The sequence below is a fragment of the Patiria miniata genome, unplaced genomic scaffold, assembly GCF_015706575.1.
Source record: "Patiria miniata isolate m_02_andy unplaced genomic scaffold, ASM1570657v1 HiC_scaffold_3, whole genome shotgun sequence".
Classification (NCBI taxonomy): domain Eukaryota; kingdom Metazoa; phylum Echinodermata; class Asteroidea; order Valvatida; family Asterinidae; genus Patiria; species Patiria miniata.
In genome coordinates this window covers 35,327,260-35,341,873 of record NW_024037069.1, presented here as the reverse complement: position 1 = coordinate 35,341,873, position 14,614 = coordinate 35,327,260, and the positions used below count along the sequence as shown (strand labels likewise).

Genomic DNA, 14,614 nt, shown 5'->3' with positions numbered 1-14,614 from the left:
TTGATATCAGTTTTCCCGAAGCCGGCGAAGAAGTAATGTCCATCTGGACTGATCTCGCACGCCAGATTTTTGTATAGGTTGTTGGAGATCAAGATTGAATACATTGCAGGTTAGTTACTGCTGGTTTCTCTGGTTCTATGTAACTGTAAGCGACGGAGATTTACATAACTTTTAGGCCTGATAAGACAAGCAGAAGTTTGGCCTTAACCACTGTCGCATTTCACAGTGCAGTGGCTGTGCATTGTCATTGAGTTTGTAAAGAGCGCCCTCACTGTGGACACATCTTTTTTCCTTTGTGATGAGTGAGTAGATACCTCAAATTTTCATGTTCACTTAATGTAAATAAAGGAAAACTGTCCACAGACCACAGTGAAGGCGCTCTGTGCAAGCTGTCCTTGCATGTGATCTGTAAATCTAACTTCACGATGGGTAGCCCCACTAGTGTGGCCACAGCGCAGCAATATCGCGGCCACACTAGTGGGGCTACATGATGGGCCGGGGGGCTGTACTGCAACAGTGCAAAGAACTTGCGCGATCAGCTGATCCTGCTGCATCAAACGTGGGGGATAATTCCTTGTGCAAGAATGGGCTTGTGTGTTGGTTGTGATTGCCGAAACGGTTTTTGCATAATCAGCTGATCGCACATAGCACAGGATCCTGCATATGATACAGCATGATCAGATGGTTGATCAAATGCAGATATCCATGCCTTCACAATTGGTTGATTGCAAACACATTCCTGCAAAATGGACCAAATGCCAACTGTGCACTGAACGAATGGTGGATCATTCAAATCCTTTCTTCACAATCAACTGATATTTATGCGGTCGACCAACACTTTACACAAATCAGCACGTTAGCACAGACTGATCAACTGATAGTATCCATCGTTCGCATCCCTTGAAAGTTGTTGACAGTACTTTTCCTATTTATTAAATTTGAAGAAATTCATGACATATTAGAAACAAAGATATTTGTATTTTCTACAGGAAATAAAGAGAGTCAACTAGAGATAAATCCTGTTCCTTCCGCACACCATGGCCGGTCAGATGGTGTGTCACTACGAGGTGCTTGGTGTCGAGAGAGACGCTGGAGATTCTGAACTGAAGAAAGCCTACCGGAAACTGGCTCTGAAATGGCATCCTGGTAAGTTGTGGTAGAGGTAATCATCTGCTCCTAGACTGATCTGTTAAATCCCACCCCTTCGTGTTTTGACCAATCATAGCTGTGAGTGGGCGTGACAAGTAGCTGGAATATGCAAAGTGGCATGCTGAATATGCATGTATTGTTGCCTAATTGTGAAGTGGGTGGGGTTTATGTCTAACTTTGGAGAGATCCATACTTGGATAGCCAAACATGATGTACTATTCTTTCCTCATCCTTGTAAATTGACTTACAATGGTGATATAAATACCCTAATATTGTGGCAGATGGATACAAGACAATAACGTTTCATTCTTAGAATCTACATATTAATGATTTTGCATCTTGACACTCTGTATGCAGACAAGAATCCTGACAACATCACCGAGTGCACAGAGAAGTTTGCTGTTATCCAGAAGGCTTTTGATGTGCTGGCTGACCCTCAGGAGAGAGCTTGGTATGACAAGCACAGGGAAGCAATACTCAAGGGTAAGGGCTAGAGTGTTGTACCAAACTTATCGCTGTTGCAGACTGCCGTTTGCTGTCGGGCTGAACTAAACGTTCCAATAAAGTTCAATGTTTGAAACACCTAAGAGCGACCAAATGTGAAAGTTATTGAGTTATCGACTGTTGCAGTTGTTCAAAATGACTCAAAAGTCTAGTGTTTTGAATATTAATACATTCCGTTCGCCTGCCTGAAATCAAAATCTTCTTGGATCAACTTGTTGCTCGTTTTACTTTTTGGTTTGGCAAAAACTGGGGAATCTTTTACTCTGGGAAATGTCAGGCCATGTTCACTTTAACAATTCTCTTTTGTTGGAAAGCAATTTGCAGCCTTTACTAAATAATATAATACACTGTGGCAGGTCCATCAAGTTATATCCAGGATGATTTCCCGACGAGTTGCGGACATTGTATCGGGTATAAGTTGTAGGATTCTGAACAACTTCCCTGCAATCTTCCTGCAATGAAGTTATCGGTATTGATGAGTCAAGCAGTCGCTAATGAACATTTCCCCGGAACATGTTCGGGATAAATGCAGAGCTTCTTCCTGACAAAGTGAATGATTCTACCTGCAACTTGTGAGGAACTCGTCCCAGATATGAATTGAGACGAGCCCTAACAGAGTCAGGATCTTTTGACTTTGTTTACTTTTCTTCATTTCATCAGGCTATGGGGATGACTATGAAGGTAGCTCCATCAATCTGATGCAGTATTTCACAGCTTCAGCTTACTCTGGTTTTGGTGACGATTCCAAGGTTTGTATGTTACCACTTTAGTAAGTAAAATTATTATTATATTTATTATTTATTTTGAAACCATAGATTGCTCAACAGGGCCCCAGGCACTGTAACTCGCAAGCAAGGTAAAAACACCAGAAGAATATTCTGGGAAAGAAACATGGAATCAGGCAGGGACTGAAAGCTAATCTACATATTGACATGGGCAGGAATCGAACCCAGCCCATGGGGGTGGAAAGAGGAAGGAACTTTGTAGGATATACGTGTAACTTCCTAATCATTTTACCTGAACTCGTGAACTTGTACTTATGCAAGGATTTTGAAATTACTGTTTTTTCTCTCCAAACTTTGGCTTCATTTTCAGGGTTTCTACACAGTGTACACCGAGGCATTCTACAAAATATCGGAAGAGGATCTGAAATTCGCGAGCGGCGATAAAGACAAAGATTTTGAGATCCCTCAATTTGGATCCTCGGACAGTTCTTATGAGGAGGTGGTGCATCCGTTCTATGCTTACTGGCAGAGCTACAGTACGTCTCGGTCATTTGTCTGGAAGGAGACTTATGATACCAGGGATGCGCCAAACCGAAGGGTGGCCCGATTGATGGAGAAGGATAATAAGAAACTGAGGGATGCAGCGAAGAAAGAATGGAATGAAGAAATCAGGGTGAGTGTGTTGGGAAGAAGACTTGTAAAAAAGTTCTTGAAAAGATCCACACGAAACTTGGGATTGGTACACACAGTTGTCTATGAAGAGGATCATCTTCAAATGTGAGCGCTCAGAATTTCTACCAGGGAACAGTGTTTCTGCAATTCAAGAACACATTCTCTTCCATAAAGAGTATCTTTTGAACATTCAAAAAGACCCTAGTAGAGGAATCATTCCTAGTTTTGAGACACTCCATAACACATACTTGATTATTGAAAAAAAATACATGGGAAGAAATTTTCCCACTTAGATGGATTCAAAACCTGTGAATATCTTGTGAAAGTAATCTTTTGAATTTTTATTTGGCATTAAAGGACTTCATTACACATTATGGTAAATGTAGTTATTTTGAAGAAACAAAAGTGATGATATTTTTTTTTACATGAGGGCCTTTTCCTGTCTTTTGCAGGCATTGGTGTCGTTTGTTCGCAAGAGAGACAAGAGGGTCCAAGCCTACAGGGTAAGTAGCAGGATTGATCATCAAGTTAGGTTTTGCCCTTCACCGACGAAGTATTCCATCTTATGAAGGATTAATCATGTCTCTCACACTTCAGCAAGGGGCCAAAATGGCTTTTGTAATACAATATATGAACACCAGCTAGTGTGTTGAAGTTGATTGCCTACAAAATAAAGACTATTTTATGGCTGCCTCAAACAGTGTCAGATTTGTTCATATCATTACAGAAACGTTTGGAGGAGAAAAACGCCGAGCGAGCAAGACTAGACGCAGAGAAGAGGAAACAAGAGAGGATAGAAAGAGAAAAGTAGGTCTTATCCTTACATTTCTACCACTTGTCTAAAATCAAAATTCTATTGATGCAATGGTTGAGTGTTTTTGAAAATGTTATTGAAACATTTTCGTGCATCATCATCAGCTTCAAGCAAGGTTTAGCTAAAGAAACATTGGGACTTAAAGCCAGTTCATACTCTGCAAAAGTGAATGAAAACAAAACGTTATGATGTCTCGTGAAAACTGTGAATTTGTAACAGGTGAACACTTCGTGAACATTTCAACATTAAAATTTCAACTCTTGGTGAATTTCACTGATTTCAACTCTCATCTGTGTGAATCATGAATCAGCCTCTAAGATGCTAAATAATCCGGAAGTTATCAACTCCTTTGTTATTGGATGCAGGCAATTCCAGGAGTATGCCAAGCAAGGAGCAGAGGTCCGTGCCGAGATGGAAGCAGAACTGAGGCAGATGGAGGCAGCTCTACAGGAGGAATTCGGAGACGACTCGGCAAGCAGTGCATCAGGTGGGTCTGGAAAGAGTAATTCCTAACTCATCCCTTACTCACTAGGCACTTTACCAGTGTTGTAGTCAAGTAACGGGAGTGCAGCACAGGATATACTCATGGATCTGTGTTATAGTGACTTTCAACCTGTGGATGTCGTTTGTTAATTTCATAGACCTCAATCACTTCATTCAAATAAACATCTTTTTTTTTAACTGATCTATTTTGGACAGGTTCAGAAGAGGACAACCAGGAGGAGGATTTTCTAAACGATTTGTTTTGTGTCGCATGCAATAAGGAATTCAAGAGTGACAAAGCGTAAGTAACTTGTACAGATTTCAAGTTGGAAAAAAGTCTCCCATTTTGGATTTTCTTAGGGGCGGGGGAATGAGAAAATGATTTTACAAAGAAAAGCAGGAGCACAGGCCTGTTGTTCCAGACATATCATTTAGTTAGTGTTTTTCTTCTATACAGATTTGCCAATCATCAGAATTCCAAGAAGCACAAGGAGAATGTGGCTTTCCTCAAGGAGCAGATGGCCGAGGAGGAAGAGGAGATTGCCGATGGGAGGCAGGAGGAAGACAGCTCCAAGGAGGAGGAGGAGGAGGTAGATGATGATGCAGATCTTGGAGATTTACTTCAAGACAGTAATGACGATGATGGAGATGGGATTCCAGAGAGTAACCAGCCAAAGAAAAATAAGTAAGTTGGAACGATTACTTTCACTATTATTATCCCAAAAAACTTTGTTTATATCTCATTTTCCCTCTTTTTTCACCCAAAGGCTAAACTCGCAAGGAAAAGCTCAAATGTTTTTTCTGAGATATTAATTATAATGATGCTTATGTTCCATTCCCCCAAAGCCTTGTCAAAATAATCCCATTTCGAGTGTCAAGTTTGAAGACTATTTTCTGGCCTTATCTAAGTCTGTCCTGAAGTGTTGAAGTCTTTCTAACGTTTTTCACCGTGTTCCTTTTTGTTATGGATAAACCTGCGACAGCATCAGGACCCATGTACAAGTATTAGTGTGCACACAATGCTCCTGTCGAGGAGCATACTTTAATACAACTTACTAGGATTAATATGTAACAAAAAAGAACATGTGGAATTCGTTGAAGAGTATGGTATCACCTAAGTATTGTCTTCTAACTATGGTCCCCTAATTAGTTTATAATCTAGGGGTTTTTTTTTTTCAATATTTTTTTCTTAAAGATTATCTAAGAAGCAGAAGAAGAAAAGAAAACAGCAACAAGCGGCTGAAAGGTCCAAACCAGTCCATGACGACGTTCTGGAAGATTTGCCATCACATATCGCCGACCGTCTCAAGATGACATCTCCAGAGAGAAGCCAAGAGGCAGACGAAGAAGACAAAGGGATGGATGAGGATAAGGAGACAGGAGAAGATGACAGGACAGGGGAAGTGGATCCTTGCGAGAGACTTAATGGCTCGGTGGAGGATGCGGAGGAATCAGAGAAGCCGGCTGTGAAGCTAAAAGGGAAGAAAGCTAAGGAGGCAAGGAGAGCTGCAAGGGAGAAGACGGCGAACCAGGAACAGAAGACAAAAGTAAGACATGCTTTTTAAAAATAATAGAAAGATTTTTTTATGGAATTAAAAAAGTCTGCATTCATTTATAAGTAGAATGTTGAGGGTTTGAGTCCTGCCCGAGCAAGCTTGTGAAATATTCTTGTACTATAGACCATGTGACATTTGTAAACAAAATTGGATGTTGTGGTCATGTGATTCCAACTTTCAGCAAACAGTTCTCTTCTGCACTGCATGTATATCTCTTGAAATATGAATGGTGTAAAAGTGTTGACATAAAACTGTTTAATGTTGGCCAAATAACATGCGCTTGCCTGTCAGCATGACATCACAGGGCACACTCTTCAAGGCAGCACTTTTTATACAGTGCTCTTATACAAGTATGCCACTAGCTAAAAGGAGAATCCAATCTTATAAAATTAAGAGGAGCCATCAGAAATATTGAAATGCAATCGATAGTTCATATGTTGAGGAACAGTTTTCCAAAAACGTTAGAGGAATGTTTTCTTTTTTTTAATTTATTGCTTTTTTGTCCAAGGTCCAATCAGCGAGTGATGATCCTGTTGTGTGCAATGTCTGTCGGAATGAGTTTCCAACAAGAAACAAGCTCTTCAATCACATCAAATCATCTGGACATGCCCTTCATGTACCCAGCATGCATCGGACAGTCGATGGCGGTGAAAAAAGCGGTGCTAAAAGCAAGAAGAAAGGACGGAAAAAATAACACCTGGTGTAGTTTAAAACTTAATACAGTTAGTAACTTATGTTGTATGGCAGACGTACAAGCATTTCAGTGTTTTGATAAAAAAAATTTTGATCAACCATCTATAGTAGACGAGCATTGTGAATTTCACAATTCTGATTGTCCATAACTGTGAACAGAAACTAGGGGTGTGGGCGGGATAAAACATTAATAAAATAATTGGCAGAGGGTTTTGAGGGTCGTCGGGGGCCCCAGGGCAACGTAGGGGTCTATGTCATATGTTCGTATTTGTCATAAAACGACCCTTAAAATACCAATGGCATTTCTTCTATTCTATATAATTTTTTAAAGGTAAAAAAAAACACCTTTAGGCCAAAAAAAAAAGTCTCCGGTTTCTGGTATACGCGTGCGTCGTCGTAGCCATGCGCGTCGGCAAAATGAAGACAATCATGGAAAGAATGAAGTATGTAGTTTCCAGACGCCACCTCTTCAGTTGTGTACACAGTCTATGGAAAGTCAAGAAAATTGTCGAAGTATTTCCTAACAAAATTGGAAATGTTTCTCAGTCTCAGATTCATGTCTTTTCAACATTTTTGCAATGACTGACCTTTATTGAGATGATATATTAAGAGAAAAGTGGCGTCAGGTTGCAACATTCTTTCCTCAATCATGTGCTGAGCACCTGGACTACGTACAAACCTGCAAATCCAAGTTTGAAGCCACCCCAAAAAAATCCTGTTTGAAATACGCATAAACATGGTAGCCTCTCAGACATAATAAATTGCAATGATATATTTATTGACAACATTAAATTGCAGTTAAATATTTAATAAATACACATATTCATTTCCAAAAAGTCTGCTCATTACCCAACAAATATTTTCTTTGGGTATTCAAAAATATACGGTAACTTATGTTAAATAAATCATGTGATATTTCTGTATCACAGCAGGAATAAAAAACTGAGATATTTCATAAATAAAAGCATTTTGTTTCCTTTCTTGTGTGAATAGTACTCAAATATAAATGTAATCCTATATTTTGCATAGTATTTTCAAATACTAACAATACGTTTACATTTTTTTCTCTTTTGTCCAAATGTTAATTTGATTATGTAACAACTAGAGATCATGAAATATTACAAAATGACCAAATGTTCATTCTTTTCTCTTCATCAGCATGCAGAAATATACAAATTCTGAAATATATCTCAAGTTTGAAAAGCTTTTTAAGAAAATCACCGTAAAAAGTTATGCTAATGAGATGAAGTCATCCATGTCTCTCGATTGCTTTTGAGTTCATGACCAGCATATCCAACGACGAAATACATAAATCAGACACAAAAAAGGGGTTTCCAGAAAGACGTTCATAAGGAACTCAATAAATAAATTGTTGCTTTGTAAGAAACAAAATTCCTTTGAAAAGCATACACTTCCTTTGGTATAAACAATCTTTTCAAATATTTTGGTTTACTTCCACCGAAAAACATAAAAAAGAATTTTAAACTACTACCCAGAATCCGTTTGCACATTTCCGAAGAAAAATCAATAATTAAAAAAAAAAAAATCATATGTATCAATATAAAATAAATTATACAATTAAATAATTGTTTTGACATAATTCAAATTCAAATTCAAAATAATTACAAACAAAAAAGGGAAAAGGTTAAAGAACAGCACTGCCTGACAGTGCTCCTATGTACAAGTATAAGCCACTTATTCACAATAAGAACGGTTAGAGGTATCAATTCATGCACAAGATTCATTACATTTTACACACAAATCTGTAATTTTTAAAATGTTCATTGAACACTTTATTATACCCGTTCAAATCAATGTGGATGCTTGTTTGTGTCAAGTCACTCTGCAGAAATGGGAATTATAGGCATATAGGATCATTTGCATTTATGCCAAAAATAACCTACCAAATTATTGTCAAAAGTTTGCTTGGATGCTTGGATTAAACATCCTGTGAAATTATTCCATTTGGCTTGCTGTCACTTAGAAGATATCAAGAAATGTAGGCGATTTCCAACCATCAGTCAATTGACTGATTTTTTTTAAATACAGATGCTTTGGATGATATCGTGTCTCACGATCAGAAAGCTGTGCATGTTTTTTTTACTGTTGTGCAATAGCTACCCAGAGCTGAAACTTCAACTGTGTTTTGAACATTCTTCTTTGGATTTTGAGTGGTGTTACGATTGAAAACGGACAAAACACATCAAAGAAAATGATCCTGAATGCCTTGTAAGCTCCCTAATGAATGATGTGTTTACAACTTGCCGAAATGCATGCACTCCTCAAATGAACCCATTAGTCTCTGTACTGCCCTAAACCGCCCGGCATGCTACTCCCTGTACACCCCAGACACAGTATTGTTTTTGTGGTTTCAGGAGGGAATAAATACAATGTATCCAGGGGCGTAGCTAGGGTTCTCACCACAGGGGAAGGGGGGGGGGGGGGGGGGGGGAAACACCCAATTTCTGTTTAACCTGTTATAACCAGGGTCACTTATAGTTATAGGACTAACAAATTTCCAGTTGAGGGGGGGGGGGGGACACCAATTCTTTTTTTATAGGGGCATGTGCCCCCCCTCCCCCCAATGTACCCAGCGGCATAGCCAGGAATCCTTCCATAGGGGGGGGGGGAGTGGGGGGGGGGGGCTGGATGTTACAGTGGGGGCGTTGGTGGTGGGGGGGGGCGGAACCCAATTTCTGTTAAACCTGTTAACCATGGTCACTTATAGGACTAACAAATTTCCAGTGGGGGACGACAATTTTTTTATGGGGGGCATGTGCCCCCCCCCCCCACCCCACAAAGTACTAACAGTTGCTAATGGGATAAGGATATGTGTGACATACACCTCGCTGATGTCTTTTAATTGTGGTCGTCAGTTAAGCCAAATGTTGTTGATTTGGCAAATTTTGCAATATTTAGTGGATATTTGCGTACCGTAACTCATGAGGTCGACACCATATTAGCAGAAGGATCGCTTGGGTATGGTAAACCGGAGGGCGTTTCCACATCGAGAGCACACTTGACATGATGACTTGCCATCCTTCTTGGGAATGTTCCAGCAGACAATGCAGCGGATGCGGTACTTCTTGTACCTATGGATAAGACCAAAGATTCTGCAACTTAAAAATGTGCTGTGCAAGACATTTCAACAAAGAACATTGCAAAAGTTATCTCATAAGACATTTGTTTTTGTTATTCACTAAAACACAAGAAAATCCCTTAATCTACTGATAAAACTCTCACAAAAAATGTTTAAAAAAAAAAAGAAGACCCAATCCACATGTGGACCAGGGCAGGAATCGAACCCGGGCCACAGAGGAGGAAGTGAATGAAAGAACCACTGCACCAATCTGACTCTCTTGCAAAAACAAAAGATCAAGCTTCAAGTTCCAAAGACTACAGCGAACCCCCGTCTGATTTTCCTCCCACCCAATCAATCACCTTACCTTATGCCACATGCATTACAGAGTGGTGTTCCATCCTCTGCATCCCGCCACAAAGGGGTCCGTCTAGTTAAGCAGGAGGCACATTGTTTGTCTCCTGTTTTAAAAAAAATTAAAAATATTGAGTTCATGCTAGTAAGTTTCACACAGAGAAACTGAAGAGATACACTTTTAATCAGTTGAATTGTTCAGAACATGGAGGATGGTCAGAAATATCAATTAAAAAAAAGAGGTTTTTATCCTTCGACCAACAAAAGGTTAAAACTGGAGAAAAAAGGTCAATATCACCCAGTCACAATGGTATCAAGAAAAGTAATAACAGTGTAAGTTTTCCTGATAAAACATCTTCAAGGAAGTCTTTCCATCCTATTGAAACTTTCAATCTTACAGCAAATCAAATGCAAATTTAGTCCCTTTTATTAAGATAGGCATAACTTAAAGAAATTGTATAGGGATAATTTGAATATTGTTTTGTCATTCCTTGACAAATTTTCCTCATTCAAGATTACAAAAATGTTCGATCATACACATTTTTTGGCCCCCATTTTAGTCAATACAATCTCCTCTCACCATACACAATGCCGGCGTACGGGATAGCGATGCGTTGTGCCACCCTTGTCTCGGCCTCATCAGAGCCGCTAGTTGACGACACCACGGAAAGCTTTCGTCGTTGCGTCTTCGCGTGGCCTTTAGCTTGGTCATCTTGAGAAAACTTCTTCTTTATGCTTCAGAAATACCAAAATATACACCACAATCATTCGCGTTGTTGCACATCAATAAATATTCTATCAGTAAATACTCAAAGTACTCAAGTGATACGGGCCAATTTTAGCGCTCACAACCGTTGTGCAAGACCAATATTTTGCGAGAAAATAAAGAAAAACACATTTTCGATTGTTTGTTTACATCCAATTTTGTGCAAATTCTTGCGAAGAAATGGAAATATAAGATGCAATAGAAGCATTAACATCAACTCAAAGGGCTGATAGTTCTTTCATTTTTTATCTGCCTTCGTTAAAAAAAAAGAGAGATTAATCCCAAGTATTTTTAACGGCTTCAAGTACGGGCTTGATCGCTCTAGTTTTTTTTTTTTCGTTTCCTCTACATGTAACTGCAACATATTGGTACTTTTTCGCTTACATTTTTTCAGACCGAAAATAAAAAATAATGCCGCCAATGTGATTATCTCTTCCATGTCCAAGCAAGAAAACAATGAGTTTGCCTACCTGTAAAAGGACCGAATGTTCAGCTGTGATCTGTGCCTCTTTTCGCGGCAGATTTGTGTCTCGACGCAGAAAGTGACCCCTCGGAATCTCGGGTCGTTTCTCCGGGCGCTAGGCCGAGGCGTCTTGGCCTTGCGTAGCACGCGTCTTCTCGTCCCGGGGCTACGGCGCTACCTCCCCCGCTACTGCCGCCGCTGCCGCTACCGCTGCTGCTACCGTTCCCTTCACTCACCTCGGGGGAACTTTTTCTGGGAGTTGTATAAATTCGGACAGAGTCACCCTGGAGTAGTAACCCGCCCAATTCCTGTGGGTGTCATGTAACTTTTGCTGTTTGACTTTATTTATTCATCAACACTTATTCTTAAGTCAGTGATACAACGAGAACATTAAATTAAATATTAATTAGTGATACAGTCCAATTACATTAGGGGAGTAATTACGAAATACCAAAACAAGGTCAAATTCAGATTGGGACATTTGGCATGGGCGTAAAAAAAGGACCCGAAGAAGCCCGACAAGGTAAAACAAAACAAAAAAGGAAGGGGGGCAAAGTAAAAACAAAAACTGAAATATAACCCCAAAAAGGGTTTAATGAGCACTATTTTATCAAATTATGGCCCAAAGCTTTTGCTTAAGGTTTAGCCGCGGTCACAGTTTTGTACAACTAAGAAACCGGTTCACGGGTCACAAGCGAAACTTGTTGACAAGAACACCGAGGTGGGTCGCAATGTTGGGTTATGGTCTTTTCAAATAAAGAAAGAAAACGTAATTTATGCATGGCGGATCAGACAAATTCTTTCAGGTAATCCTCTTTGGGTGTCTGGTTCAGATTTTTTTTTTTTGCACTAAAGACCTGGAAGTAGTTGGGTTGTAAACAGATTATGTAACACATTCTCATGATAACAAAAAATGAAACGTACCAAAACGGCTTCTTTTAATTGCCAGTACTGATGAATTTCGCGGGCGTGGCACTCGCGTATTGTTTCTCGATTTCCTAGTCTTTAGTTTTATTTTTTTACGATGAGGAAAACGGGTTAAAAAGTTTTTTTTTAAATTCATTAACAGAACTTCAGAAGTCACTCTTTCATCATTTGTTCATCACAAAATAAAGAATGACGTTTACGGTGACAATTTTTACAACTCCGTATTTTTCTTAAAGACAACTTAATACAAGATGTACAACTAGAAAGTACAAGGCAGCTGTTCAATTAAAAACACAAGTATGTACATGTTGTCTCATTTCCCAAAGACAGAATTATAACCCTAAATTCACGACCCATAAAGCATTCTTGTGGCTGACCTATTTATTTATTTTTTAAGAAAAAGACGTGCTACTGTTTCTTCTACTAAGTAATAGTCACCGATATGGAGAAAAAAAAGTGTTGAGATGTCTGTCACATGCAACATAACTCTGGGGTTGGGTGAGGTCTTTAATTACAAAATTTCATTGATTTTTTGTTTTAAAAATTAAAATTTTATCTCATAATGTTTCAGCTGTGAATGTCAGAACATTGCTTACCTTGTTTGCTTCGTCGTCTGTTCAGCGTGTCTCACCACTGAACTTCCAATTTTTGAACGATCGCATTTTACCTCGACCAGATCCTCACATCGATCTCTCATCTCTCCCGTCGAAAAAACGGTGGACAAATCAAGCTGGTCTTCCGCGAAGCTCGGGAAAAATCCCTTGTAATTTTCCAGATTTGAAAATTTCGAGCTCCACGTACATTGTTGACTCATCCTCGCCAAAAAAATCTTGATTATGACAAATCTAGAAAACCCCACACTTGATGCACGCGATCACATCAGCTGTTGGGCGCAGTCTGGTCTAGATTTCTTCTGAGCAGACGACACAACAAAATCAATCCATTTCAGATGACTTTTTGTATTGCGCGCGCTTGACACACCTGTGTTCTACAAATGGAGGCTTCTGATTGGTCAGTTATTGCGAACAAGGTTAACGGCCCAAGGTAGGCATGCGCCCTAAATTCTTTCTTTTGGGAAGTTTACAATGCAAGATTGTCTAGCGAGGCTGGTTTTGCCTTTGTGAATACTTGCGCATTTAAAGCTTTTCTTTTTAGTTGGACATTTGAGGAGTAACAAGAAATAAAGGCTGTGGGTGGTTAGTCCCATTTTTTGGAAGAGCTTTGTTTCAGCATTGTTCGCACTTGTTGGCTTCTTGTTATATGTATGTCAGTCTGCAACCTACAAAATTCTTCAACAGCTTACATCGTGAAAAAAAGAGCACTAAATGAAACCAGTTGGTATATGCAGAAGAATTAAAACATCTACAGAAATAGCAAAACACCAACAAGAGCCCCCACCCCTCCATAATCGGCATGGGGCAAAAAACGGCGGATCTGGAGGGGGGGGGGGGGGCAATTGGGGCCATGCCCCCCAAAAGAAACCAAATTAGCTTTTTTTTTGGTAACGTCACAAAAAGGCAGCCATTGCGTACTTGTGTGGGTGTTGTATCTGTCCTAACGTGAGGAAGAAAATGTAAAATTGATCAATTCTTGAAAATTTATGACACTATCATAATTTCTCAAAAGAGACCGACAGACGGATTTCAATTAAGTATGCGATCCAGCCCAAACGATTACACTGTCGTCCAATGGTGTTACTTCATTTATTCCTTGTTTTTGATAATATCAATATTTGTCACAAAACAGTACAAAATGCATTCGCATTAAGTGCTACATTACACTAATACAAATCAATAAAAAAAGTTCTAAGTACTGGGCAACATCAAATGCAGCTCAAATATTTACGAGTCCACAGAAGAGGGCAAATTACACTTATAGAAAACAAAACAATATGTACAACTTTAATAATTACAGTTATTCAATAACCAATTGAATATAAAGTGTGGCGTTTCTCTGAAATAGAAGAAAAACAGCGCTTTGCCCAGCTAGACTAGTTTCTAATAAATTACTAAAGTGGGAATATTAGTTTAAATACAATAGATATTTTTTAATATTTTAAAATGTACAGCATTATACAGAAAATAGGTCACTTTGACTACAAATGAAGAATAGATAAGAAGTGTTAATTAAAAAGCTAAAGATAAAAATTGAAGGGTCGATACACTTGTGATTACTTTTTTTCCTTTAAATAGATCATTTATTCTGAAACGTTTTTATTGGATGAATTTTGTTGTTTCGTGGAGGACTTCAACATCGTTCATATAAGCGTGATTGGAATTTTTGGGGGAAATAACTAAAATAACATGGCATTATACGAGAATGAGTGAATTATAAATAATTTTTTCAGAATATAGATAGACCTCATTGATTTTTGCTTGACATTTTTATTAAACACATTTTTGGCACAATGATTTGGTTACGCAGCACAT

The 14,614-nt window shown here is 39.0% G+C and overlaps 2 protein-coding genes across 2 annotated transcripts; one reads left to right on the top strand and one right to left on the bottom strand.

The window, feature by feature from the left end:
* Positions 1 to 3: 3 nt before the first annotated feature.
* LOC119738015 (dnaJ homolog subfamily C member 21-like) lies at positions 4 to 8,528 on the top strand. Its single transcript, XM_038212725.1, has 12 exons — positions 4 to 109; positions 990 to 1,146; positions 1,507 to 1,632; positions 2,314 to 2,402; positions 2,749 to 3,051; positions 3,503 to 3,553; positions 3,778 to 3,857; positions 4,230 to 4,351; positions 4,564 to 4,648; positions 4,805 to 5,032; positions 5,543 to 5,894; positions 6,412 to 8,528. The coding sequence occupies exons 2-12, from the start codon at positions 1,038 to 1,040 to the stop codon at positions 6,595 to 6,597; spliced, it is 1,731 nt and encodes a 576-aa protein (XP_038068653.1). The 5' UTR covers positions 4 to 109; positions 990 to 1,037; the 3' UTR covers positions 6,598 to 8,528.
* Positions 8,529 to 9,241: 713 nt separating this feature from the next.
* LOC119738014 (GATA-type zinc finger protein 1-like) lies at positions 9,242 to 13,128 on the bottom strand. Its single transcript, XM_038212724.1, is given in 6 exon segments — positions 9,242 to 9,688; positions 10,043 to 10,136; positions 10,610 to 10,764; positions 11,266 to 11,431; positions 11,434 to 11,510; positions 12,782 to 13,128. Coding segments are annotated over 6 exon segments (843 nt in total). The 5' UTR covers positions 13,000 to 13,128; the 3' UTR covers positions 9,242 to 9,555.
* Positions 13,129 to 14,614: the final 1,486 nt, after the last annotated feature.